Consider the following 26,351-nt stretch of genomic DNA (forward strand, 5'->3'; position numbering starts at 1 on the left):
TACGGTAGCATAGTGGTTGGCACGTTTTACAGTACCAGTGACTCGTGTTCAATTCCCACTGCTGCCTGTAAGGAGCTTGTACATTCTTCCCATGACTGCATGGATTTCCTCCAGGTGCTCTGGTTTCCTTCCACAGTCCAAAGATGTATCTGTTGGTAGGTTAATTGGTTGTAAATTGCCCCGTGATTAGGCTAGGGTTAAATTGGGGGTTGCTGGGCAGTGCGGCTCGAAGGGCCAGAATGGTCTATTCCATGCTGTGACCTATTTCCAATTAACTTTTGATTTTGGACTGGCCTGTATCCATTCCCATTTCACTTCAAAATGTTATAATCACTGTTTACGATACGTTCTCCAACTATTGCATACTCTACTTAGCCTGGATCATTTCCAGAGCTGAGTCCAGCAATGCCAGCTTCTTTGTTTGGCCACGGAAGTACTTACCAAGAACATTATCCTGAACACCCGTCAGAACATTTTCTCCTTTCTCTCTTAAGCTGTAAACAACCAGCAAGCCAGGCAGCATCTGTAGAGAAACATTTGAGGTCAATGACAAAAATCATTGATCTGAAATATTATCTCTGGTTCTCACCTGACATGCTGCCTTACTGGCTGTATGGATAGATGTGAAGATAGTTTGGGAGCACATCTTCAGCTCTATAGCTGTAATATTGTTGGATTCCATTAGTCTGTCAGAACCAGTGCAGTCAGCTACTATTTCACACTATATTGGCTTAAGATTGACTTTATGTTGTGGAGACCTTGGGAAATGTCATCCACTCAGTACAGACATGGTGGCCTGAAGAGCTTGTTCCTGTGCTTCAACTTGCTTTTTGGCATTTGTGTCCTTGTTCACCGATGACACATATTTATAGAACCTCCTGTTGCTTATTTGCCACCACAGTTCATGGCTCAATGCAGTAGGAGAGCAGAGCTCTGACCCAATTATTTTGGTCACAAGTAATTGGGGAAGTGGGTTAAGGAATGTCAGATGGAATTTAACTCACAGGTGCAAGATAAGACCATACGATACAGGAGCAGAATTAAGCCATTCAGCCCATCAAATCTGATCCTCCATTCCATCATGGCTGATGTATTATCCCTCTCAACCCGTCTCCTGCCTTCGCCCCGTAACTTTTGTTGTTCTTACTAATCAAGAACCTATCAACCTCCAATTTAAATAGTACACTACTCTACTCTCTCCACCTATGACTGTGGCCAAGCACAATTCAAATGTCATCTATAAATTTGCCAACAGAGATAAGATAGATTGATGAGGAGATAAGATAGATTGGCTGGTTGCGTGGTGTTGCAACGACTTTGCACTCAACATCAGTAAGACCAAAGAATTGTGGACTTACGGAAGGGGAAGGGGAAAGTCAAGGCAAAACAGACCCGTCTACATTGAGGGATCAGCAGTGGAAAGAGTGAGCAGTTTCAAGTCCTTGGATGTCAACATCTCTGAAGCTCTATCCTGGGCCCAACAAATTGATACAATTATGAAGAAGGCACAACAGCAGCTATAGGTCATAAGCAGTTTCAGGAGATTTGGTATGTCACCAAAGACTAGCAAATTTCTAAGTGTACCGTGGAGAGCACTCCAAATGGTTGCATTACCACTTGGTATGGAGGGGCCACTGACCAGGACTGGAAAAGCTGTGGAGCCAGCCCCATCATGGGCACTAGCCTCCCATGAATTGAGAGCAGCTTCAAAACACAATAACTCAAAAAGGTGGCATCTACCATTAAGACCCCCCATTATCCAGGACATCCTCGGAGAAGTTAGAGGAGCCTGAATACAAACTAATTATTTTAGGAACAGCTTCTTTCCCTCCAACAGATTTCTAAATGAACAATGAACCAACCCATGAACACTACCTCACTATTTTTGCTCTACTTATTTAATTTAATTTTTAAATATTTACTTCTTATTCTAATTCATATTTTATACCTTTCGCATTGTACTGCTGCAAAACAACAAATTATATGACGTCAGTGATATTAAACATGATTCTGATTCTGAAATATACCCCATGATATAGCCTCCACATCTGTCTGTGGCAATGAATTTCACAGATTCACCACCCTTTGGCTCAAGAAATTCCTCTACATTTCTGTCTACTGTCTTCATTTCAAGGGACATTCTTGCTTGTATTCTGAGGCTGTCTCCTCCAGTCCTAGACTAACCCCACTATAGGAAACATCCTCCCCACATCCACTCTACCTAGGCTTTTCAATATTTGATACGTTTCAATGAGACCACCCTCCTCCCCCCATTCTTCTAAACTCCAGTGAGTACAGACCCAGAGCCATCAAATGCCCCTCTTTCATTCCTGGTATCATTTTTATGAACCTCGTCCGGACCCTTTCCAATGCCAGCATATCCTTTCTTAATAAGGGGCCCTAAGTAACTCTCAATGTTCCAAGTGGGGTCTGACCAATACCTTATAAAGCCTCTGCATTACATCTTTGATTTTATATTCTAGTCATCTTGAAATTAATGCTTATATCACATTTACCATCCTTACCATTGACTCAACTCTGCTCATTAACCTTTAGGCAATTTGGCACGAAGATTCCCAAGTCCCTTTGCACCTCTGATTTCTGAATGCTCTCCCCATTTAGAAAATGGCCTGCACCTTTATTCCATCTATCAAAATGCATGGCCATACATTTCCTTGCACTGTATTCCATCTGCCACCTCTTTGCCCATTCTCCTAATCTAAATACTTCTGCACAACTCCCTGCGTCTTCAACACTTCCTTCCCCTCCATCTTTGTATCACCCAAACTTGGCCATAAGGCCATTGATTCCATAATTTTGATAAGTTAAACAAAGGCAGGGCTTAAGCCATAAAAGGTAGGGCTCTAGTGAGTGTTGTAGAAGTATATGCACATAATTGCTGAAAGTGGTAATACAGATAGAGATAGTGGTGAAGGTGGTGCTTGGCATGCTTACTGTCATTGGTCAGGGCAATGAGCACTGGAGTTGGGACATCATGTTACAAAATACAAATCATTGGTGACACCATACTTGGTATTGTGCACAGTTCTGGTCGGCCAACTATTGCAAGGATGTCGTGAAGCTAGAAAGGGTGCAGAAAGGGTTCACAGGGGTATCACTCGGACCAGAGGTCTTGAATTATGAGGCTGGATAGGCTGCAGATGTTTTCCCTTGGAGAATAGGATGCTAAAGGGCAACTTTACAGAGGTAAATAAAATCATGGGAGCTGCAGAAAAGCTAGATGGTTACTTTCTGTGTATCGAACAGACATTTCCCTTCAGAAAACTCTGGAGAGAGAGAAGTGTACCAACATACTCTCCCATTTTCCCTGGGTAGCAACAGCTTGTTGTCTTTTGCACACTGGTTGTTCGCCCCATTGGTGCAGTTTTTCATTGGTTATTGGATTTACTGAGTATGCCCACAAGAAAATGAATCTCAGGGTTGTATATAGTGACATATGTACTTTGATAATCAATTTACTTTGAACTTTGGTTCATTTCCATTGCAACCACAAGAACATCTGCCCTTTTATTCCTCGCTTTCCAACATAGAAAGGCCCCAAACTTTTGCTGGCTGAACTTTTCTTTTATTTACTCCTTGGAACATGGACAGTACAGACATGACCAGCCTTAACCGCCCATCCCTAACTGTTAGAGGTTGTGGTACATGTTGTTGGCTTGGGAATTTCACTGTCTGGACTCAACAATGAAGAACTGGTGATATATTTCCAAGTCAGGATTCTGTAAACTTGGAGAACAAACAATGACGTTTTAATGCACTTGCTGTTCTTGTCCTTTCTAACTGAGGTTGTGGGTTTGAGAGGTGCTGTTAAAGTGGTCTAGGCACATAATTATTGTGCACGTTGTAACTGGTGTACCCTGGGGTCATAGTACAATGGTGGTGAAGAGGATGCATATTCAAAGTTGTGTTGGGGTGCCAATCAAGCAGCTGGTTTGTCCTGGATGATGTAGTGTTGCTTGAATGTCATTGGAGCTGTACTCTCCCCAGGCAAATGGAGTACTTAATCATGACCTGAGCCTTGAAGAAGTTTAAGGGTGTCAAGAATACGAGTTACTTGCAGTTAGATGCTCGGCCTCTAACCTGCTCATCATCAAACTTACGTACCTCGCTCAGTTGAGTTTCTTGACAATGGTGAACCCTTTGATCGGGTAGGGGAGGGGGTCCTAACATTTTTAACGCCATGGACCCCTACCATTAACCGAGGGTCTGTGGACCACAGGTTGGGAATCCCTAGATGTTGCTGTGGGGGACTTAACAATAGTAGTGCTTCCAAAAAAAAAATCTAGGCATCTGGTTGAAGATGGTAATTTCTTGGCACTTTTGAGTAGTAAATGGTGCTTTCTGCTTATCAGTTATGTCTGTTTCGGACGTTAAGTTGTGAATAGAATTGAACATTGTCAACCTTCAGAAAATATCCCTACAACATTGGGTCAGAAGTGGGGAAATTCATTGAAGGAGGAACTGAAGATGTTAGACTTAGGACAATTTCCTAAGGAACTCCTGCAGACATATCCCAAATTGGGATGATCAGCCTCCAATAGTGACAACCATTGGTGCATCTCCCTTTACTATGATTTTTAAATTAGGTCACTGTATTTGCTCTCATTAGATAGAACAGAGAGGGTGATTGATTCACAGAACTTCAGTGACCTTGTGCTTTGTCTACCTTAGTCAGGATCAACCTTCCACACTGTTAAGCTAATTAACTTAGCTTCTCTCCTTCTGCTGGCTCTCTTAACCCCTGCTGGTCACACCTGATTGTTATATTCTTCACAATGAACAGACTCCTTCACCAATATTATATCCTGTGCCCTTGTTGTTCAATGTGAAAGAGTTTGATTCATCAGGGCACCAGAGGAAATTCAGCATCAACTTGCTTTGTCTATATTGGAGCTAATTTCACAGTGCTTCACAGGGCCACTCTGACTGCCAGTGGCACAGGTAAGCTAAGCAAAGGTCAGGTTCTTGGTTTGTAGACCCTTATTCCTATTTAAACATATCTCCAAATATTCATGAAGGGCTTATTTAATTCACTAAATTAAACTCTGCTGAGTTTGAACACGTGTCCCACTTTTAATCCACTAATACACCGACCACTCAAAAGGAGTTCATAGAGACGTGAGAAGTATTAGGACAGTAGAGAGACTGTTTTTTCTCCCCAGGAAGGTAATAGGCCAGTGGTGTGTTATTAAGTATATAAAATAATGAATCCTGGTTGATGAAGAGTTTTCCTTTTGTAAAGAGGTCTGGTAAAAGACAAATGTTAGAGCCAAGTTGCAGAAGTTCAGGTGGCGGGGACTGAAAGAATGTTTTGAGGCAGAAAATTTCAAATTAGAAGTGTACTTACATGAGCACCATGACAGAGCCTTACAGAAGCTTGGAAGTGGCTGAGCAGCAATGAGCTTACCTGCTACGTGTTTGGCTTGGACCACTTGTGAATATTTCACTCGGACTTAAGCCAAACGTCAGGCAGAGTTCAGATGGCCAAGTTCAGTTACTGATCTGCCACAGGTCAGAACAAATGACAGCAGTAAGTAGTGTCCTGCTGTTTTTATCTACATTTAAAGGTAAATTGATTTTTGATGCCTTTTCACACACATACTATAGCCAGTGTATTTTTTTATTTTAAACCAATCACATCTCTGAAAATCATAAATCATTATATTATTACATCTACAACCAAAAATACAAAATTTCTATCAAAATAAGCATTGCATGTAACTATAATGAAAGAAACTCTTCTCTAGTAGACTGTTGTGTCCATAATTGAGGTTTTTTTTTAAATAACGTGCTTTCTTAGCATTTGCATTAAAGGTGAGTGTTAATAAAAGAGCAACACATTTGGCCTTATGACTGGACGGTGGCAAGTTCCATTTCTTCCTTACAGTTCAGTCTCTAAGTGCAAAATTGTATAGTGCATATGGAATTTCTTGGAATAACAAGTTTCACCCTGGCGCCCAGATCTCTGATGATGCACTCCCCTGGCTTGCCAAGCAATTTCAAAGTGTTTTTTGTATGTGCACACAGAATTCATCCCTCCTTTGATAACCTTTTTGTCAGACATGCTCATTTGTGTCAAAAAAACTGTATGTGAATAAAATGCCTACAACTCACCCAGAGCTATAAACTTCTCCTAATAAGAATGCTGTTAGTTGGCCTTAGAGTATTTGGAGTGTTGACTTTAGAGAGAAAGGCTAATTTCCTTCGAAAATTCTTCAGATCGGTCAGATGGTGTAGGGCCCTTGTGCTCAGAACTGTCAATCAAAAACATGTAGCTGTAATGTAAATTCTGTCAGCTGAAGCTCTAGCTCTCTATTAATAAAAGTAGAATATATTCAATATAGGTGTGCTGTTAGCATTTAAAACAGTAAAAATATTAATTGTGTAGGTAGAAATCTTTTGCTTGACAATGTTTTGATCACAAAAGTCCACCCAAAAGATTAGCCTGGTTCCCTCTCCTGACGATGTTTTTTTAGATTTTCCAGTGTGCTTCTCTTTTTAATTTTGTGTCACAGATCCATGGGGTTACAGTAGAACATGGGCAGGAGTGGGAAAAAAGCAGAGGGTGGATGAGTAATGGCCTTACCTCATATATGTCTGCATCTGAATAATTGACACATTAACAGGCAGTCGGCTAGCACTCACAGTTAAACCCACCCTCAGACGAAAACAAGCACAGTGACTACAATCTCAAAAACAGATAATTTGGTATTAAAGTGCAGGTCAGTTTATAATAATTTCACACATCCTTTTATACAATTATGACACTGCCTCAACTCTTAACACCAGCATTAGAACAATGCCTACCCCTCTACATCATCCCTGACCAGCTGTGGATGATCTTTGCTCTCATTCACCACCCTGACGGAGATGGCTCCTTAACTATGAATAAAATCGCAAATGCTTTTAGACCGCAGACTTTTGTCCAAAAACCTCAGGGGGGGGGGGGGAACAGGGAGAGTACTTGAAAGTAGCTTCAATATAAAGCTGCCAGACAGGTTTCTTCAAGCACCTCAACCCAAGCAGGCTTTAAACCCAGGGAAAAAGGAGTGCATTCTGCAAGTTTACATTTCAACATGAATGAAGAATCTACCTCATGGACCACCAGAGAACCAGATAACATCAGGGCTAATCTAGTGCAATTGCAACAAGTGCTCAATTTCCAACTCCTCATCTAACATTTTAAACCTAATTATAATTAGGAAGCTGTAATAGGCTAGACTTTTTTTAATTGCATTCCATATTCTCGGGAAACCGAACGTAAGTTGCCCAGGTCTTAAGGATTCTCACTCATGGTTCATTGCCCCAAACCCCAATGAATTAAGAAACATACTTATTTGAACAATTGGGAAACTGGCATGGAACTAATGCAGCCCAGCACCTATCTCGGCACCTTTAAACATTCCTCTCACAGCTAATGTCAAACACAAGTAAAAGATCTTTCTACACACAATTCAGCTAGTACAACTGGAGATCCATCTAAGTCATTCGCTTTTCTTTCTGCAGCATTGGAATTGGAATTGGCATTAACTGCTTCCCAGCTCTGACACATTCAAGCTCAAAGAACAGCAGCCTCCAAAGCAATGGCTAAAGCAGCATGTCTTGCAGACTTTCACCATTACAGCAGTGCACATGACCATTTCAGTAGACAGGAGTAAAACAGAATTTCAGGTCTCACATTTTCCCCCCAATTGGGGGTCATTTTTTGTAAGATCTGGGAATAAATTTCTTTTTATTAGTATAGGAAAGTCTGCACGAATCAACACAAATTATCCCTTAATTAGGTGTGGCATCATACCACAAGCAGCCTAGAAGTGATTCCTGCTTCAATTCCAACACTTCTGCTCTCATTAGCAGTCACTGATATCAGGTCCAATTTACAAGGACCTTTGTACGCCAGGTACAGAATGTGTAATCCAGATTTAAACGAATCCACAAAGAGAGAAGAGCTTTGTCCTTGATCACTGTTTGAAGCCTCTCAAAAATCTGATATCTCACTCAAGGCATTAACATACTTTCAATTCCTGAGGAATAGCAGGTGCACAGAAAAATTCAACGCCACTCTTAACCCTTCTGAATTTAGCAACTCTCTCCCGCTGCCCAAACTAACCAGTAAAAACATGGCACTAAACTCATTCCATACAGAAATTCCACTTTCAAATGCAAAGCGGTTTGGCACTCTCGCAGCCTCTACACCTCACCAGGAGGCAGTCAGAAGTCAAAAATGCCAGGATAGTTAATTACATCATTAAGGAAACTCAAAGACAAGCACAAAAATGAAAAGAGACAAACCCTTTGACTAGTACCACCATCGGTTAAACCTGTGGCACAATGGAAGTTACTGACAAAAAGGTTCATTATATACACTTCATGATATTGCAGTCTCAAATACAACTGGAAGCAACTGCTGAAAACACAAACTAGGTTCTGTACCCAATATTCAAAGACAAAGGTGGCCAAAGCCATAAAAGACAAGACAAAATGAAATTCTCCAGTGAGGAATTGAGTAGTCAGCATCTTTCAGAATAAGCTTCAAATGTCCATTGTCTGGCAGTTTCCAGGAATGATTTAGAAACAGGTCAGAGCCCTTAAAGAGCAAGTGCAAACATAGCAAACTCAGTGTGTCGGTAAAAAATCCCTGAGCCTCAAGGCTGCCACATAAACACCGCTGTGTCTCACATGTAATCTGGAGACGGGTCTCCTTGTAGGCACAGGAGATACCTGAAGGAATGTACGGAAGCAAATTGAGTCTCTCTTGAAATTAAACTTGGTCCTGGGACATGCAAGTGTGGCCCACAGAACTGTGATTGGGAGGGTGAGCTTTTCGAAGAGCATCTGGCCACATCTCAGATGGCACGTGGCCTGCATTTGCCAGTCTAATCATTCCTGGCAAAGTTGTCCCAGAAAAGCACTGTTACTATCTCTAGGTCCCATCTCCTTCTGATCAGAAGTATAGCGCTGGTTCACTACTGTAATCCGAATGGGAGCTGCTGTCTGCTGGTGTGAGCTGAGGATAAAAATGGAACAAGAGTGAGTATTGGGCATCATTAAACAAATAGCACTGTACAGGAGCAGAGAGGCAGGTTAGTATAAAATGATATTACCCTTGTTACATTTTCTTTTATACCCATGTGCTATCTCCATTATTTGCAGATTTTCCTCCGTTCTCTAGTTTCCTAGTTACTTCAATCCAATGAGTGATCTCACATTCCCAGCACTGCCCATAGTTTTATGGCCTTTTATACTTTTACCGTCTTGCACGACTACCGACTCTACTTCCTAACTTTGTATCATCAGCAAATGTGAAGAAAATATTCGTCATTGCCTTCATCCGAGTTACTCTCACATTTTCAGGGAACAGAATTTTAAATTAGCTCAAAATCATTAGTCTTCTATGTTTTACTTGCATAATCGCTATTTCATTATTATATCATTTGATCTTATCTTTACACATAATGCCATGTGCTTTATATCACTCTTCCCCAGCCTTCTCCCAAATGCCATTTTTGAGTTGCAAGTCCTTGTACCCACTGTCCACTGGGATCCTGGTCCCAGTCCCTTCCAATGGTGCAGTGACACCCGTACAGCGGTATCAAGTGCCCGAAGAAATAAAGGCATCTCCCCACACAATCCTTTTGTCAAAAGTTCATTAGCTTGACATCAATTTGTGTATTTTCATTTAATAATTCATAAGATTTTAATCCATGAATTTCTTGAGCTGCTTGTATCTGGTATTCTCCAAACAGCACCCAAAGTGGACCCACAGCAATGACATTCTTCCTTTAATCTTCAACATCATTTCAAGTCTACATAAGACATCTGCTCACCTGGAGCCAGGTATGTAACATGGCACAGGTGCCCATGATTTCCACACAAGTCTTATAAGCACCGTTGTTTCCCAACTCCCTTTTCCCTTTCTCGCTAAACTCTTTAGTTCTCCCAGTTCATGTCAAATTAAAATTATTAAAGCTCCTTTCACTACTGCAGTTTTATCACTCGTCTTCCTTTCCCCAGATACATCTCATTCCCAGCTTCAGTCCAGTTCTGTGACGGCCAGCTCATCCATTTCTAGTGCATGCACCTCTTATTTAGGTAACCAATAACAGTCAACAATCCCTCTCCCACCTACATTGGCTTACCATCCTTTCTACAACCCATTTGCTCTTTTCAAAAGGACTTTACTTCAGTTCAGGTGCCTGTATTGTATGAAATGGAACCCTAATTCTCATGTCTTTCAGCTTTCTTCTTTACTTCTCTGGATAGTTTATCCTTTAAAGCAATTAACTTGCGTCTTGGGGAATAATCCTGAATTATCTTCTTTAAATTCGGAAAAGATCATCTTAGTCCCTTACGAGGGAACAGGGAGGAGGTCCTGATGTGTTAATCATCTCAAAGTTTAGAACTGGTTGTCACCCCCATGTTACGCTGCAGAATACATGTGACTATAGTTTTCCTGTCAACATTATGGCTCTCACTTGTTGAATCTATGGCTTATGTTCCACATCAACCAGCAGCCATTAATTCCATAACTAACTCACCATGTTGTCCTCTGTCACGGATTCGTTTTTCTGCAGCAAGCTGTCCCCACTGGACAAAGTTTCGTTCATCTTCTGCTCCTGCCATGTATCGAATGGTATCGTGTGTTTAGGCGTGTAGTTCGACAAGGCTGCATCAAAGGTGGGAGGGTGAGTGGCAGGAAAGGGAAGAAGAGAAAGGAATTGTTATCTTTAAGATTGTTATCTTATCAGATCATAAACAGTGAAATATCAAATCACTAAATTTGTTTTAAATTATCCTGTACAGTGGGTGAGATAAGATCAGAGTACACATCCATTGATTGGAAGCTGCGTGAAACACTGCAAAACCTCGAGGAAAACAGCGGAACTGAAATTGTACAGAAGTTCAAAAAGTGATTCAGACCATGTATTAATGTCAGTCTCTCACCCATCAGAAGGCAGCAAGTACATCAAACGTCTTTTCTGTCCTTCAACATGTACTTTGTGACTACTACAGGTGATATCAAACAATAATGCTAACTTTTACTACCTATTTTAGAAGAAAGTTAAACATTTTAAGATTTCTAACTAAAGAGGAGAAACAGTATTCTCGACCAAAAGACAGCGGAGGCCAATTTGCTGAAAGTACTCGAGGCAGAGCGGTTTCTAGATGCAGAAGCCGTCGGGAGGGGAGGTGGAGGTAAGAGGGAGCAGGAGCGTGGTATCTGGATACAGCATCAGCCGTGATTGTACTGAACAGTGGAACTGAAAGACCAAATAACCCCATTGATAACCTATTCAAATAACTCCTGCTTTCCTACACTTAGCCTCACCATCCAGCCCAATGCTGGCCCTCAATTGATCACCTTCTGCTGAATTAACCGTATGATCTAGAAAGCATGATCTAGTGTACCTGTGTCTTTTGTCAGTCATAATAACATTACTTCCTCTTTCATGGTATCTGCTGTGATTTAATTTTTATTCTTAGAGAACTTCACTCTCATCTCCATCCTGTGCTGACCATAATGTTTATTATCAACAGCTGTCTTCTGGTACATTGTAATCAATAATCTACCACCAAAATAGCTCAGATAAGGTTTCTATTTCATTTTTTTAATTCATTGTTCTTCTTTCCGTTTGCTTTTTAAATTTTGAAGATAACTAGTTTTGTGTACAGTGGATTCCAGTTAACTGGGACACAGCGGGACCAGAACATTTTGGCCCAATTGAGTGTCTGCCCCAATTAGCCAAAGTTTCATGGAAATAATTAAAAGGGTATAAAAAAGCTAATTTCCATTTAACCGAGTAACAAATAATATATTTAAATGAAATACAGAACAAATTAGAACACTACTGATACAGTACTATAAAACTGCATTAGTTCCTAATAGTTATTGATGGACAAATTCATCCAGTGTATGCCGCCACATTCTTTGATTGACTTTAAACGAACAAAATCAGCACAGACACCAAGTGCAGATAATGGGCTGCCTTCACTTAATTCTTCAGACAGTCTTAATTTTCATTGTGACATTCAAGATGATTATCAATACCTTCAAGTTCTCAGTAGTTCCTAATTTGTTCACTCCCGGCCATTTTGAACATCTCTAAGTCTAAATGCTTGAAACTACACTGAGCTAAACAGTTTTGCATTGTCTTACTGCTTATTTCTCATCATTAGTGACAAAAAAAATCACTAATTTTTGAACACAAACACACACAACTGACACTTTTTAAAGCTATTTGCTCTAAGCACAGTGTAGTGTCTAACAGTCATACAAGTCTAAGTGACTGATGTTAGTTTGAAACTGTTCAGCAACAGTCTCCCATCCCAGTTAAGCGGGATAATGCCTACATACAAGTTGGGAGTCCCTTCTATTTTCACAATTAAGTCTTGTCCTCCAAGTTGTCCCAAATAAGCAGCTGCCCCGATTAACCGATGGCCCAATTATCTGGAATCCATTGTATTTTAAAAATAACCTGCAGTACCCACTATAGCCACCAGATGACGCTGTTTCTCCAGTTCTGCCTGGAACAAAACTAGCTAGGTCTCAAATGGACCTTCGCCATTGGTCTGACGGAACATTCATCATGAAGACAGATATTCAGCTATATACAAAGAAGAAAAATACATCTGTACTTGGCTTATTTTCTTTTCTACAGGACGTTATCAAACTAGGAAGTTTACAATAGTATAGTGTAATCCAAATTGATTTAACTAACAGAGTTTAAGTTCCAATGTGATCTGAGCTCTTCCCTCTGGATTATTAGTTCAATTCTCAAGATTAGTGCCCAATAAAATAACTGTCAACTTCTAAGCAAAATGAAGAACCAGAGTGGCTTAAAGTGAAATGGTTCCTGTTGCAATGTGAACAGAAATTCCCCCAGCAAACACACTTCCATCCATAAAAGCCAGCAATTACTTTGCCCCACTTACACCTATTTAATTTTATTGCATAAACTTGTCTAATTTTGTAAATTATTGACTGAACCTTTCTGGTCAACATCAGATCATATTCAGGCAATGCTTCACCCATGATTTGCTTCCTGAACCTTGCGTTCAGCGTTAGTAAGACCAAAGAGCTGATTGTGGACTTCAAAGAGGGTAAAACGAGGAAATGCAAATCAATCCTCACAGAGAGATCAAACGTGGAGAGAGTGAGCAATTTCAAGTTCCTCGGTGTCAAGATCTCTGAGGACTTAACCTGGTCCTAACATATCGATGCAGCTATAAAGAAGGCAAGACAGTGGCTATATTTCATTATGAGTTTGAGGAGATCTAGTTTGCTTCTAACATTTGAAAACTTCTGCAGATGTACTGTGGAGAACATTCTGACTGGCTGCCTCACCACCTGGTATGTGGGGGGGGTGGGGGGCTACTGCACAAGATCGAAGCAAGCTGCAGAAAGTTTTCAAATTAGTCAGCTCCCTCATGGATACAAGCCGCCATAGTATCAAAGATGTCTTTAAGGAGCGTTGCCTCAGAAAGGCGGCATACATCATTAAGGACCCCCACCACCCAGGACATGCCCTCTTCTCACTGTTACCATCAGGAGAGAGGTACAGACGCCTGAAGGCACACACACACTCAGCGATTCAGAAACAGCTTCTTCCCCTCTGCCATCCAATTTCTAAATGGGCTTGACCCCATGAGAACACTACCTCACTATTTCTTTTTGGTTTCTGTTTTTGCACTACGTATTTTAATTTACCTATTTTAATATATGCTCACTGTAATTTTGTTTTTTTTTTTTCAGTATTTTCATGTATTGTATCCCGACATGTGCCAGTGATATCGAACCCGATTCTGAAAGTTCCTGATTTATTCTAGATCCAAGCAGCAGTCCTAGTGTTGTTGTATCAGCAACTTCCCACAAGAGACTCCCTGCTCCCCAGCCTAGTTTTGTGAAGGGAACAGAAGATGTGGGTTTTATCTCCCCACTCTTCCAACACTAGAATGACTGTTCTGTACATGTCCCTCAATCAATCCTGATTACTAAAACAAATTGTAACCCCGACCTCGGGTGCTGTTTCTGTGGAGTTTGCTTGTTCCCCTAGTGATCATCTAGGTCTTCTCCAGTTTCCTCCCATGTTCAAAAGACACATGGGCTGGTAGTTTAATTGTCTACTGTAGAGGATTGGGAAGCTTTTAAAAACCAACAGAATGCAACTAAAAATTGTCATTAAGAAAGAAAAGATTGAATACAAAAGTAAGCTAGCCAATAATATTAAGGAGGATACCAAAAGTTTCTTCAGATACATAAAGTGTAAAAGAGAGGCGAGAGTGGATATCAGACCACTGGGAAATAATGCTGGATAGATAGTCGTGGGGAACAAGGAAATGGCGGACAAACTGAATAAGCATTTTGCATCATTCTTCATTGTGGAAAGAACTAGCAGTATGCCAGAAGTTCAAGAGTGTCAGGGAGCAGAAGTATGTAAAGTTGCTATTACTATGGAGAAGATTCTCGGGAAATTGAAAGGTCTGATAAGTCACCTGGACCAGATGGAAATCCTCTGAAAGAGGTGACTGAAGAGTATGCGGAAGCATTAGTAATGATCTTTCAAGAATCAATTGATTCTGGCATGGTTCCAGAGGAATGGAAAATTGTAAATGTCACTCCACTCTTCAAGAAAAGAAAATTACAGGCTAGTTAGTCTGACCACAGTGATTGGGAAGGTGTTGGAGTCTATTGTTAAGGACGTGGTTTCAGGGTACTTGGAGGGACATGATAAAATGGACAGTAGCCAGCACAGTATCCTCAAGGGAAAATCTTGCCTGACAAATCTGTTGGAATTCTTCAATAACAAGCTGGATAGACAAAAGCAATCAGTGGATCCCGTATACTTGGATTTTCAAAATGCCTTCGACAAGATGCCACACATGAAGAGCCCATGGTTTTACAGGAAAGATACTAGCATGGATAAAGCTGGCTGAACTGGCAGGCAGCAAACGGTGAGAATAAAGGGAGTCTTTTCTGGTTGGCTGCTGGTGACCAGTGGTGTTCAGAGCTTTGAGGAAGTAGAAAGGCTACTAAAGTACTTAGATTAGGAGAATGGGCAAAGTAGTGGCAAATAAAATGCAGATAAAATGCAGTATGGTGAAGTGTATGGTTGTTAGAGTGAGTTTTGGGTAGATTATTCACTTACACTTAAATGACTCTGGCCACCGGTCTTCTATTTGACAAAGTACTGTGGATTGAGTTCATTTGTAACAATGCATTTCCGAAAAGCTGTGACTACCAGACGCTGCTGACGCCTCTGGGATGAAGTTTACAGGTAGTTTCGAAGACAGCATTATCTATACTTCATAGATATGAATTGTCTTCTATGTTAGCACGTAAAATGCCAAATAAATGTATTGTGGATTTAACTTGCATTCCTAAAGGCTGTGGATACCAACCCAGACATGTTGGCATCGGAAGGAAAGGATGAAGTCAGGTGTGATGTTTTGTATGTAGCTTCAAAAGGAAGCATTGTCTATAACTTTAAGTAGCGATTGCCTTTGTGTTTAGTATATAAATATCGAGCCCACATTGGGCTAGCAGACCTTTCCACTGAAAATGTCTCTGCCTGTACCTTGTGTCGAATAAAGAAGCTGCTTTGTATCTACTAGTAGCTCTGTCTCTCTGGTGATTTCATCCACGTTACAACAGTGGTCATGCACTTTGGTAGAAGAAATAAAAGGGTAAACTATTTTCTAAATGAGAGAAAATATAAAAATCAGAGATGCAAAGGGACCAGGACAGGATTTCCTGAAGGCTCATTTGCAGGTTGAGTCTGTGGTGAGGAAGGCAATTGCAATATTAGTATTCATTTCAAGAGGACTAAATTATAAAAGCAAGGATGTAATGTTGAAGTTTTATAAAGCACTGGTGAGACTTCACTTGGAGTATCCTGAGCAGGTTTGGGCCCCTTATCTACAAAATGATGTACTGACATTGGAAAGAATTCAAAGGAGGTTCACGAAAGTGATCTCAGGATTGAAAGATTTGTCAAATGAAGAGCCTCTGATGGCTGTGGGCCTGTATTCACTGGAATTCAGAAGAATGAGGGGTGACCTAATTGAAACTTATCAAATGTTGAAAGGCCTCGATACAGTGGATATGGAGAGGATGGAAGAGTCCAAGACCAGATGACAGAGCTTCAGAATAGAAGGATACCCTTTTAGAATGGAGATGAGGAGGAAATTCTTTAGCCAGTGAGTGGTAAATATGTGGAATTCATGGCCACAGGCTGCTGTGGAGGCTAAATCATTGGGCATGTTTAAGGTAGAAGTTGATCAGTCAGGAAACGGGGAGAAGACAGGAGATTGGGGCTGAGAGGGAAAATGGATCCAATGGGCCAAATGGCCTTATTCTGCTCTTGTATCTCATGTTATATTGCCCTCGGTGTGTGGGTAGAATCTGGAGGGTGATAACGGACATGTGGAAGGAAAAACTGGGATTAATGATGGTTGACAGTGGTCCAAAAGACCCATTCCATGTGGTATCTCTCTTGAGAGTTTATCAGTTCAAGACTGCACAAGGTCAATTGCCTGCTACTTTGATTTGATTTCAAATCAAAGCTATTTGAACGCAACAAAGTGACTTAAAACAGCCTTCCCTGTGGATTCTCTGCTGGAAAAAACCAATTTACTGCCCAACTTCCCTACTGTGCGCCACCTTATAACTCAGTGACGAGTACGCAGGATGAACTGCAGCCAACTCACCACTTCATTCTCATCGCTTTCTGCAGTGAGACAGACCCTTTGAGTGGAAAGGTTTCATTTGTGATCAGAAACTCTAGTGCAGGAGTCCGATGACACGTACCTGAGGCCACGCTGTTGGTCCGAATGGGGCTGCTCACAGATGTGGGAGAGCTGGTGTAGCTGGGATGTGGAAAGCTGCTCATCGAGAGCTGCTCCTCTTCATCGTCTTCACTCGCTTCAGATTCCTCCTCTTGAATAAGCGAGTTTTCAGAGGGGTACTCAAATGTTGTGTGCAGACTAGAATCATTGAAAGAAATCTTCATCTGTAAAAAGGTAACAGGAAGAGAGGGCAGGCGATTAAACCAGGCGTGAACTTCAGCCTTCCTCCACAGTAGAAGCTCAGTTTTAATCTACTTAGTAAAAGGCTTTGACTGGTACTGCAGTGGAAAGTGGGAAATAGTAGTAGGTGAAGGGAGAAGATGAAGAGTACAAGTGGTAGGAGTGTAAATAGAGGAAAGGCGAATGGGAGACTGGAAGGAAGCTACGGACACAATGAAAGAAGCCAGAGATGGGCCTCCGTTGCTGTCATAAATGCTAGTAGTGTGGAGGGAGGGAGGGAGGGAGGGGGAGAGGGAGGGGGAGAGGGAGGGGGAGAGGGAGAGGGAGAGGGAGAGGGAGAGGGAGAGGGAGAGGGAGAGGGAGAGAGACAGACAGACAGACAGACAGACAGACAGACAGACAGACAGACAACGGGACAGAGAGAAGTGATGAGACAGAAAGCAGCTGGGGGAGGCGGAAGAAAACAGGAGCTGTTAGTAGTAGGGACACAAGGCAGCGATGGAGAACAAGCACTTGGCATAAAGAAACAGTGTGGGACAAGAGCTGAACGTAAGCGAGCTGTCAGTCAGAACACAGGAGAAATGAGAAGAGCACAAAGAGCTAGGAGCCAGCACCTTGAGAACTGCCCACAGACTGCCAGCAGGCCAGAACTCAGAGATTTGATTTCCAGTCGTTAGGATAATGGATTAAACAGTCAAAGGAGAAGATAGAACTTGATTCATTAAACAACTTGCACTGGGCACATTAAAAAATAATCAGACAGCCATGAGCCAAGGGTGTGCAAGTGTGAAGGAAGAGGCAAGAAAAATACATTTTAAATTGACACCAGCTGAGGAAAATTAACTACAGTGAGTATAATCGCTTTTCTTCCTTCTTTTACAGATCAATGTCAAGTCTTAATATCACTTATGATAAGCTTATTTAATAGTAAGAGAGCACTGTATTTATTTAATAATAAATAAAGGCAAGGTGGAGCGCGACACCACCACAGCTCAGAGTGTCAAGAGTTCCGGCATCCTCTGTGAGGAGTCTCCCTGTGGAATGTGTGGGGTTTCTCCAGGTCCTCTGCTGTGCTCCCACAAACCAGTTTGGTTAACTGGTCGTTGTAAATTGTCCTGTGATAAAGTTAGGATTATATTGGGGTTGTTGGGGTTGCTGGGCAGTCCAGCACGAAGGCTGGATAAAAATGATGCCAAGGGGAACTCTGACCAACACACATACAGGAAGCATCGTCAGCTGGAATTCCAGCTCCAGACACGAGTACATCCATGAGGCTGAGAGCTACAAGAGTGAGTAATGGATTGAGGGGCAATAGGACCAGGTAGGTAATCTAGAAATTCCCCAGTTGTGACTCATTCACTAAACCATATTCAGATCTGAATCCTGCAAGGGTGATACTTCCTTTAGGGAATACAGCCAGGGCCAAGCCTTGGTATCAAAGGTGCTCCAGCAATCATATGACTGGGAAAGTACAATCATTCCCAACCGTGAGAGCAAGACAATAGTGTATTTATGAGAAGCTAAAAGAGGAATACCAGTCAGGAACTTCAATTGCACCAATAGTTATCAACCAAGATATTATCAATACATGTTCACACGGATATACAGAAAGATCAGAAAACTGAACCCACGGAATGTCAAGAGTTCTAAAAATATATTGAAAATATTTTTATCCAGTACATGGCAAGCTCGACAAGACAGGTAACAGATCTAGACTTGCAAATGGAAGCTGTACAGCTAGCTGTAGGTGTTATCGATGAGAGATAACTTCAGTGGTAATGATTGGAATTGAGTTAAATTTAGCACGGATAGGCAAGAGTACAAAGATGAGACGTAGCAGGTATGGACTAGAAACTGCTACTTGCGACCAGGGTGTGGGGAGCATTCAGAGACAATGAGAGCTCAGACCACATCCTCACACAAATGTACAGAAAGATCACAAAACTGGACTCCTTCGAATGTCAAAAGATTATACACAGTTGTGCCAGGCACGAAAGGAAACTGAGGTCTTGGTCCTGCTGAAACCAAGTATACAATGTGCAATATGAAAATGAGGAAAACAAAGGTGATATACAAAGCAGCTGAGAAATGAAATCAAGCTGTATTAAAATATGTAGCATTCATGATCAACAAGGAAATGGTGGTTTGGGGCAGGGTTGGGAATGGAGAAGAAATAGGAACACAAGAACATAAACAATAAGCGCACAATAAACAGATGCAGCAAGTGACTTTAGTACTTGCGCCTGCTCAGAAAGCCAGATGTTTTATCTCAGTGCCACTTTCCTCCAAGAAGCCCAATTTCACTCAATTCTTTTAAATATTCTTATACTTCGTCCATCACCATCTTTAACTAGGAAGCAGACCAGGACTGCACTGAGAGACTGACTAAAACCTGCAGCCTGAATTCAGAGTTCAAAGTAAATTTATTATCAAAGTACATGTAGCACCATGGTCCTGGAGGAACGTTGTTTCGTTTTTACTGTGTACTGTACCAGCAGTTTATGGTCAAAATGACAATAAAAAGCAACTTGACTTGACTTGACATACAGTATATGCTAACATATTTAACTCTGAGATTCTGTTACTTGCAGGCATACTCAATAAATTCATAACAGAATCAATGAAAGACTGCACCAACTGGGTGTTCAATCGGTGTGCAAAAGACAATAAACAGAGCAAATACAAAAAGTAATAATAATAATAAATGAGTAAGCAATAAATATTGAGAACATAGGATGAAAAGTCCTTGGAAGTGAGTTCATAGGTTGCGGTAACTGATGGGGCAAGTGAAGTTGAGTGAATTTATTCCCACTGGTCCAAGATAGTTGAGGGGTAATAACTGTTCCTGAACCTGGTGGTGTGAGTCCTGAGGCTCCTGTACCACCTTCCTGATGGCAGCAGCGAGAAGAGAGCATGACTTGGGTGGTGGGGTGTGTCTCTGATGATGGATGCTACCTTCCTGTAATAGCACTCTGTGTAGATGTGCTTTGCCCGTGATGGACTGGGCTGCATCCGCTTTTGCAGGACTTTTCATTCAAAGGCGCTGGTGTTTCCTTATCAGGCTGTGGCACAGCCAGTTAACATACAATTAAACTGACTTTAACTCTGGCAAGGCTGGGACAAAAGAGATCTTTGCACCAACCAGCATAAATAATGTAACCGGTGGAGGCGGGGGGGAGGGGAGGTCACAGGTTGAGTGTGGGGCAAGTGGAGGGCAAAGTCACCAACACTCTGAGGTAGCAGTAAACTCAAAATTCAGAGGAAAATGCTTCAGGTAACACTCCCAGGCAGTCAAAAATATATTATGTTTTTGTTTAAAAATCTAGCATCTAGCAGTTCATACCTTCCTCTCATGAGAGCTGGAGATACCTGCCCTCTAAGTCAGGAAGCTTGACTCATTTCCTCTTTGCCCATGCTGAAGTACATCAGTGCGAATGTTTCAATTTCATGTACATTTTCCTCTCTACCCTGAGTCAGCTTTGGGTTGGTAATTCAAAATATCTTGACCTCCATTTTCCTTGCAACAGCTCTTAAAAAATGGTTAATATAGGTTACGTGAACTGGTAGATCTGTATCTACAAATATTCCATCCCATTGTTGTAGAGCAACAGTGGACCAGTACAGGACATCTTCATTTATGGCTGGATCTCAAGTTGGGCCCTAAGTAAGCCATGAATTTCTGGTCCCCAAGTCTCTGCCCGCAAGCTGGCATTAGATTCCTGGGACGAAGCTAGTGAGAGGGATTCATGTCCTTAGTTCAGGTCTTCAGGTGGCCCACAGCCTCCACAACACATTGTCGAGTCAGCAGGATGGAACAGGCACATTGGTCACTGATTACCACTTTAAGGAGATGTGTCCTATTCCATAGCACACACTGTCCCTCTCACACACACTTGAGAAAGACATGAGGTGTTTTGGTTCATAAAGGAAACTCTCTTGCATGTCACTTTAATCACTTGTGTACCTGCTTCCATACCTTCTCCATTGTTCTTGCCCACTCAGATATTCTCCCAGTTGACTCCTGGGGTACAAGTACTATTAGCAGATAGAACTGGAGAGGAGAGGTCTATTAAGAATAATTCCTCTAACTTCCTTATAGAGGTTTTAAAGGCAAATTAGTTAACAAAGATTTTTGTTTTAAAGTGCCTTCCCTTCCACAGCCTCACTCTCAGATTAGAGGGAGGCAAATCTCAATGAACTTGAAAGAGTTGCACATAAAGCTGACGTAGAAAAGTTCAGTGATAACTCAGGGTGGACAACGAGGAAATGAGTCAAGCTTCCTGACTTAGTGGGGCAAACATTTCCTGTTCTCATGAGAGGAAATTGAGAACAGCTAGATTTTTAAAACAAAATTCACACAATTCTCATCTTTTAGAATGGATTGCTGTGCTGTCGTAAGCACTTTATCTCTTAATACTTCATTGATTTTCACCTCTGTGTGTTGGCGGCTCTTCACTTTTCATTGAGCATTCAAATAAAATTCTTTACACCTCACCAATTAGGGTAGAAAACTGGGAAAAGCAAAATATTTCAGATTTCTGCAGTAAGATACACAATGATGGAATACTCAGTAGTTCAGAGAACGCAAGGGTACAGCGGGGGTGGGGGGTGTAGAGAGAAGCTTTTCAGTTCAACGATCTTTCACTATTCACGGAAAACCTATAATACAGGAAGAGTCCATTCAGGCCATCACAGGTACTGGACAGAGCTACATAACTGATCCCACTTTCTAGCACTAGTTCTGCATGTCGTCTTTTTGGGTTGGCCACAGCTCTGAATGTAAACTTTTTAAATATGGTGAGATTTTCTACCTCTTCCACCCTTTCAAGCAGAGAACTCCAGACCCCTATAACCCTACCATTTACTTTCCCCTCAGTTTGATACCTCTGCTAAAGGAAAATAGATCCTTACTCACTTTTCCTAGCTTGTCATAATGTTAAACTATTACATCTCCCCTCAGCCTCCAAAGAAAACATTACAACCCTGCCAATCCTTCTTCGTGGCTACAGATTTTCAACCCTGGCAAAAGCCTCAAATTGTTTTTGCACTTTGATCAGTGCCATCACATCTCTCCTGTAATTAAGCAAGATAAAGTAAAAGCTTTATTTACAGTTCCAACATAACCCACAGCTTGGTGGTGCAGCAATGTATATCTACTGCCTCGTATCGTCTGCTCACTGCGACTCCAGCTTCCTCCCACATCTCAAAGACGAGTGTAGTGTGTAGTTAGAGGCTGAATGGACTATACAGATGACACAGAAAACTAGTGGGAAATAGGAATAGTGAATTGCTCTGAGAGCCAATAGGGTGAAATGGTGTAGTGTAAGAAAATAGACAAGTTCCATGCTAATAAAGGACAGTATCCAATTTGCCTTTTTAAACCAACTTGTCGACACATATCTCTGGACGTGCACTCTATTCCTCTGCACCACCCCATATCCTCCCTCCATGCCACTCCATATCCCCCCCCCCCGCTCAGTGTATATTCCCTTGCTCTGTTCCACCTCATTAACGTAGAACTTCACACAAAGCAGTCGCTGGGAGGGTGAAGGGGTGCTGTCGGAGGAGCACGACAGTCTGTGCCGTCTGTGGTACTTATCCTTTCCACAATACTGAACACGGTATATAGTTGTACACAATTTCGGTAAAACACACTTCTCATGAGGTGATTTAAGCAGTTTGGAGAAAACAACAGAAAAGTCAACAATCAGATCCTTTCACTTGTTCAGTATTAACAGATAGATTTAATTAAAGACAGGGGAAGTTTACAGCTTGCAATTAACTTCATGCAATGATACAAGCAGAAAGCCTCTATTCTCCATAAAGTATTTGCATATGCACTTCTACCCACTCTACTGGGAAAACAGAATTAACCCGTAGCTCTCCTTTATCAAGGATGGATGCAATTGGACAAATGGGTTCCTCGCGCACTCTTAATTGTTTAACGACTACGTGGAAATCGCCTTCAGTCTCAGAGATTCTCAAAGTTTCTTTCACATTTAGTTGAGTTAGGATTCTGAAGAAATAAGCAAGTTAACGAAAGAGATGAGAAAAAACAATCTGTTGGAGGAACTCAATGGGTAGAGCGGTATCTGGACCCATTAAGTTCCAAAGAGATGGTCGATATTTTGGGTCAAGACCATGAGCCAGAACAAAGTAACTATTACAGTATAAAAAACATCTACTAGGACATATGGTAATGGCAGCCTAGTAGTTATGGTTTATAACAAAAGCTTACGAATTTTAAGTTTACAGACTGAATTCAATAATTTGAGCCAGTTCATAAATGAACATGAAAGTCCATCAGTCAGTCATGAACAATCGTTAGCTTCACTGATAATTAACACCTACCCAGTAAAGCCTGCTTGTGACTCACAAAAAATAGTTGAAATTTAGTCACTTCTGAAGTCTCCTTACAAGTCACTCAGTTGTCATCCTAAATGGGGATGGGCACAAAATCTCAGACTTCCCACATCATTCAGAGAGAAAAAAAAATGATGATATCACTGTACTGTGGAAATCCTGCAGATGAGTTGGGTTTCCACACAGACTAACCAATCTCAACCTGCTTAGGATGGCTTCACTTATCTTCTAGCTAGTCCCATTTCCTTTCACCCCCACCTTTTTATTCTGGCATCTTCCCCTTTCCTTCCCAGTCCTGAAGAAGGGACTTAGCTCGAAACGTTGACTGTTTATTCATTTCCATACCTGCTGAGTTCCTCCAGCACTCTGATAAGTTGCACAAAATGAAGCCTTCAATTAAGTTAATGAGCCTCCTCAGCAAATGCTCTTGCAAGGAGCAACAATTCATAATGGCTCCAATGCATAGAATAAAGAATAAAATCTTTGATAGAGTAGGTATATAATTAGCCTTTGTATACGCGCCAGCTAAAAACAACAAAAAATAACTTTCCTACCACTTCTAAGCTCTTTGTTTATAGTTAAGTGGTTACCCAGGTATCTTTAAAACAAAATGGAATTTCTGCCTTCACAATCTTTTCAGCCGGTGAATTCCATAATTCACCACACTTAACTCCTTTCTTTTACAGTTTTTTTGGCTTTATTTCAAAGTTTTAAATTTTAAACCTGAGACATTACCATTCAGCTTTACCAAGATGGAGATGATGGGCACATGGAGATGATGCGGGATTTTATATGCACAGTGAAGTTATGGATATGTGGAAGTGTGAGGATCTGTAGTGTTTGCTGCCTCAAACTCTCCCTCCAACTGTGTCAGGCTTTTCAGCTCTACAGAAAAGAGCAGTGGGCTTCAAATTCCACCCCGAAATTTGAGAAAGAGAAGCTGAAGTCAGATACGTCAGTATTACTTATAGAAGCATGAGAGAGGAGTTGGCCAGGACTGATTGAAATAAAACACTGGCAGGAAGAGAAGCAAAAGCTGGAATTTCTGGAAGCACTTTGGAAGGTGCAGGATATATATATATCCCAAAGAGGAAGTAATATTCTAAAGGCAAGATGACACAACCGTAGCTAAGAGGAGAAGTCAAAGACAACATAAAAACCAAAGACAGGGCAGATAATAGAGCAAAAAGTAATGGGAAGTTAGAGGACTGGGAAACTTTTAAAAACCAACAGAAGGCAACTAAAAAAGTCATTAAGCTAAAGATGGAATATGAAACTAAGCTAGCCAATAATATTGAAGAGGATACCAAATGTTTCTTCAGATACATAAAGCGTAAAAGAGAGGCGAGAATGGATATCAGACCATTGGAAAACAACACTGAAGAGGTAGTAAAGGGGGACAAGGAAATGCTGGATAAACTGCATAAGTATTTTACACCAGTCTTCACTGTGGAGGGCACTCGCAGTCTGGTGGAAGTTCCAGGTGCCGGGAGTCATGAAATGTATGAAGTTACCATTACGAGAGAGAAGGTTCTTGGGAAACTGAAACGTTTGAAGGTCAATAAGTCACCTGGACTAGATGGTCTATACCCCAGGGTTCTGAAAGAGGTGACTGAAGAGATTGTGGAGGCATTAGTAATTATCTTTCAAGAACCACTCAATTCTGAATTAATTCCAGAAGACTGGAAAATTGCAAACGTCACACCACTGTTCAAGAAAAAGAGAGGCAAAAGAAAGGAAACTATAGGCCAGTTAGTCTGATCTTAGTGGTTGGGGAGATGTTGGAGTTGATTAAGGATGAGGTCTCAGGGTACTTGGAGGAACATATCAAAATAGGCATGGTTTCCTCTTGCCTGACAAATCTGTTAGAATTCTTTGAAGAAATAACAAGCACTATAGACCAAAGAGAATCAGTTGATGTTGTGTACTTGGATTTACAGAAGGCCTTTGACAAGTTGTCACACGTGGCTACTTAACAAGCTATGAGCCCATGGCACTACAAGAACGATTCTTGCACGGACAAAGCAGTGGCTGATTGGCAGGCAGCAAAGAGTGGGAATAAAAGGGAGTCTATTCTGGTTGGCTGCTGGTGACTAGTGGTGTTCCACAGGGGGTCTGTATTGGAACTGATTATTTTTATGTTATATGTCAATGATTTGAATGATGGAATTGATGGCTTTGTTGCAAAGTTTGCAGACAATATGAAGATAGGTGGAGAGGCAGGTAGTAGTAGTAGTAGTAGTAGTAGTAGTAGTAGTAGAGAGGCTACAGAAGGACCTAGACAGATTAGGTGAATGGGCAAAGAAGTGGCAAATGGAATATAGTGTTGGAAAGTTTATGGTCATGCCCTTTGGTAGAAGAAATGAAAGGGTTGAGTATCTTCCAAATGGAGAGAAAATACAAAAAAGTGATGTGCAAAGGGACTTGGGGGTCCTTGTGCAGGATTCCCTGGCCTAAAGATTAATTTGCAGGTTGAGTCTGTGGTGTGGAAGGCAAATGCAATGTTAGCATTCATTTCAAGAGGACTAGAAAACAAAAGCAAGGATGTAATGTTGAAACTTTATAAAGCACTGATGAGACCTCACTTGGAGTACTGAGAGCAGTTTTGGGTCCCTTATCTTAGTAGGATGTGCTGGAACGGGAGAGGGTTCAAAGGAGGTTCATGAAAATGATTCCAGGATTGAATGGCTTGTCATATGAAGAGCTTTGAAGGCTCTGGGCCTGTATTCACTGGAATTCAGAAGAATGAGGAGTGACCTAATTGAAACCTATCAAATGGTGAAAAGGCTTTGATAAGAGTGGATGTGGAGAGGAAGTTTCCTATGGTGGGGGAGTCTGAGACCAGAGGACACAGCCTCAGAATAGAGGAGCATCCTTTTAGAATGGCGATAAGGAAAAATTTCTTTATCCAGAGAGTGGAGAATCAGGGGAATTCTTTGCCA

General features: G+C 41.4%; 1 protein-coding gene across 1 annotated transcript in view; it reads right to left on the minus strand.

Annotated features, from left to right (window-relative positions):
* Positions 1 to 5,610: 5,610 nt before the first annotated feature.
* tprn (taperin) overlaps positions 5,611 to 26,351 on the minus strand; it is a 68,693-nt gene continuing 47,952 nt past the window's right edge. The window contains exons 2-4 of the mRNA XM_072240572.1: positions 16,829 to 17,030; positions 10,560 to 10,687; positions 5,611 to 9,028 (exon numbers count right to left, since the gene is read on the minus strand). Coding sequence (XP_072096673.1) covers positions 8,966 to 9,028; positions 10,560 to 10,687; positions 16,829 to 17,030 — 393 coding nt within the window. The 3' untranslated portion in view covers positions 5,611 to 8,965. The remainder of the gene's footprint in view (positions 9,029 to 10,559; positions 10,688 to 16,828; positions 17,031 to 26,351) is intronic.

This window comes from Mobula birostris, chromosome 22, assembly GCF_030028105.1.
Source record: "Mobula birostris isolate sMobBir1 chromosome 22, sMobBir1.hap1, whole genome shotgun sequence".
NCBI classification, from domain to species: domain Eukaryota; kingdom Metazoa; phylum Chordata; class Chondrichthyes; order Myliobatiformes; family Myliobatidae; genus Mobula; species Mobula birostris.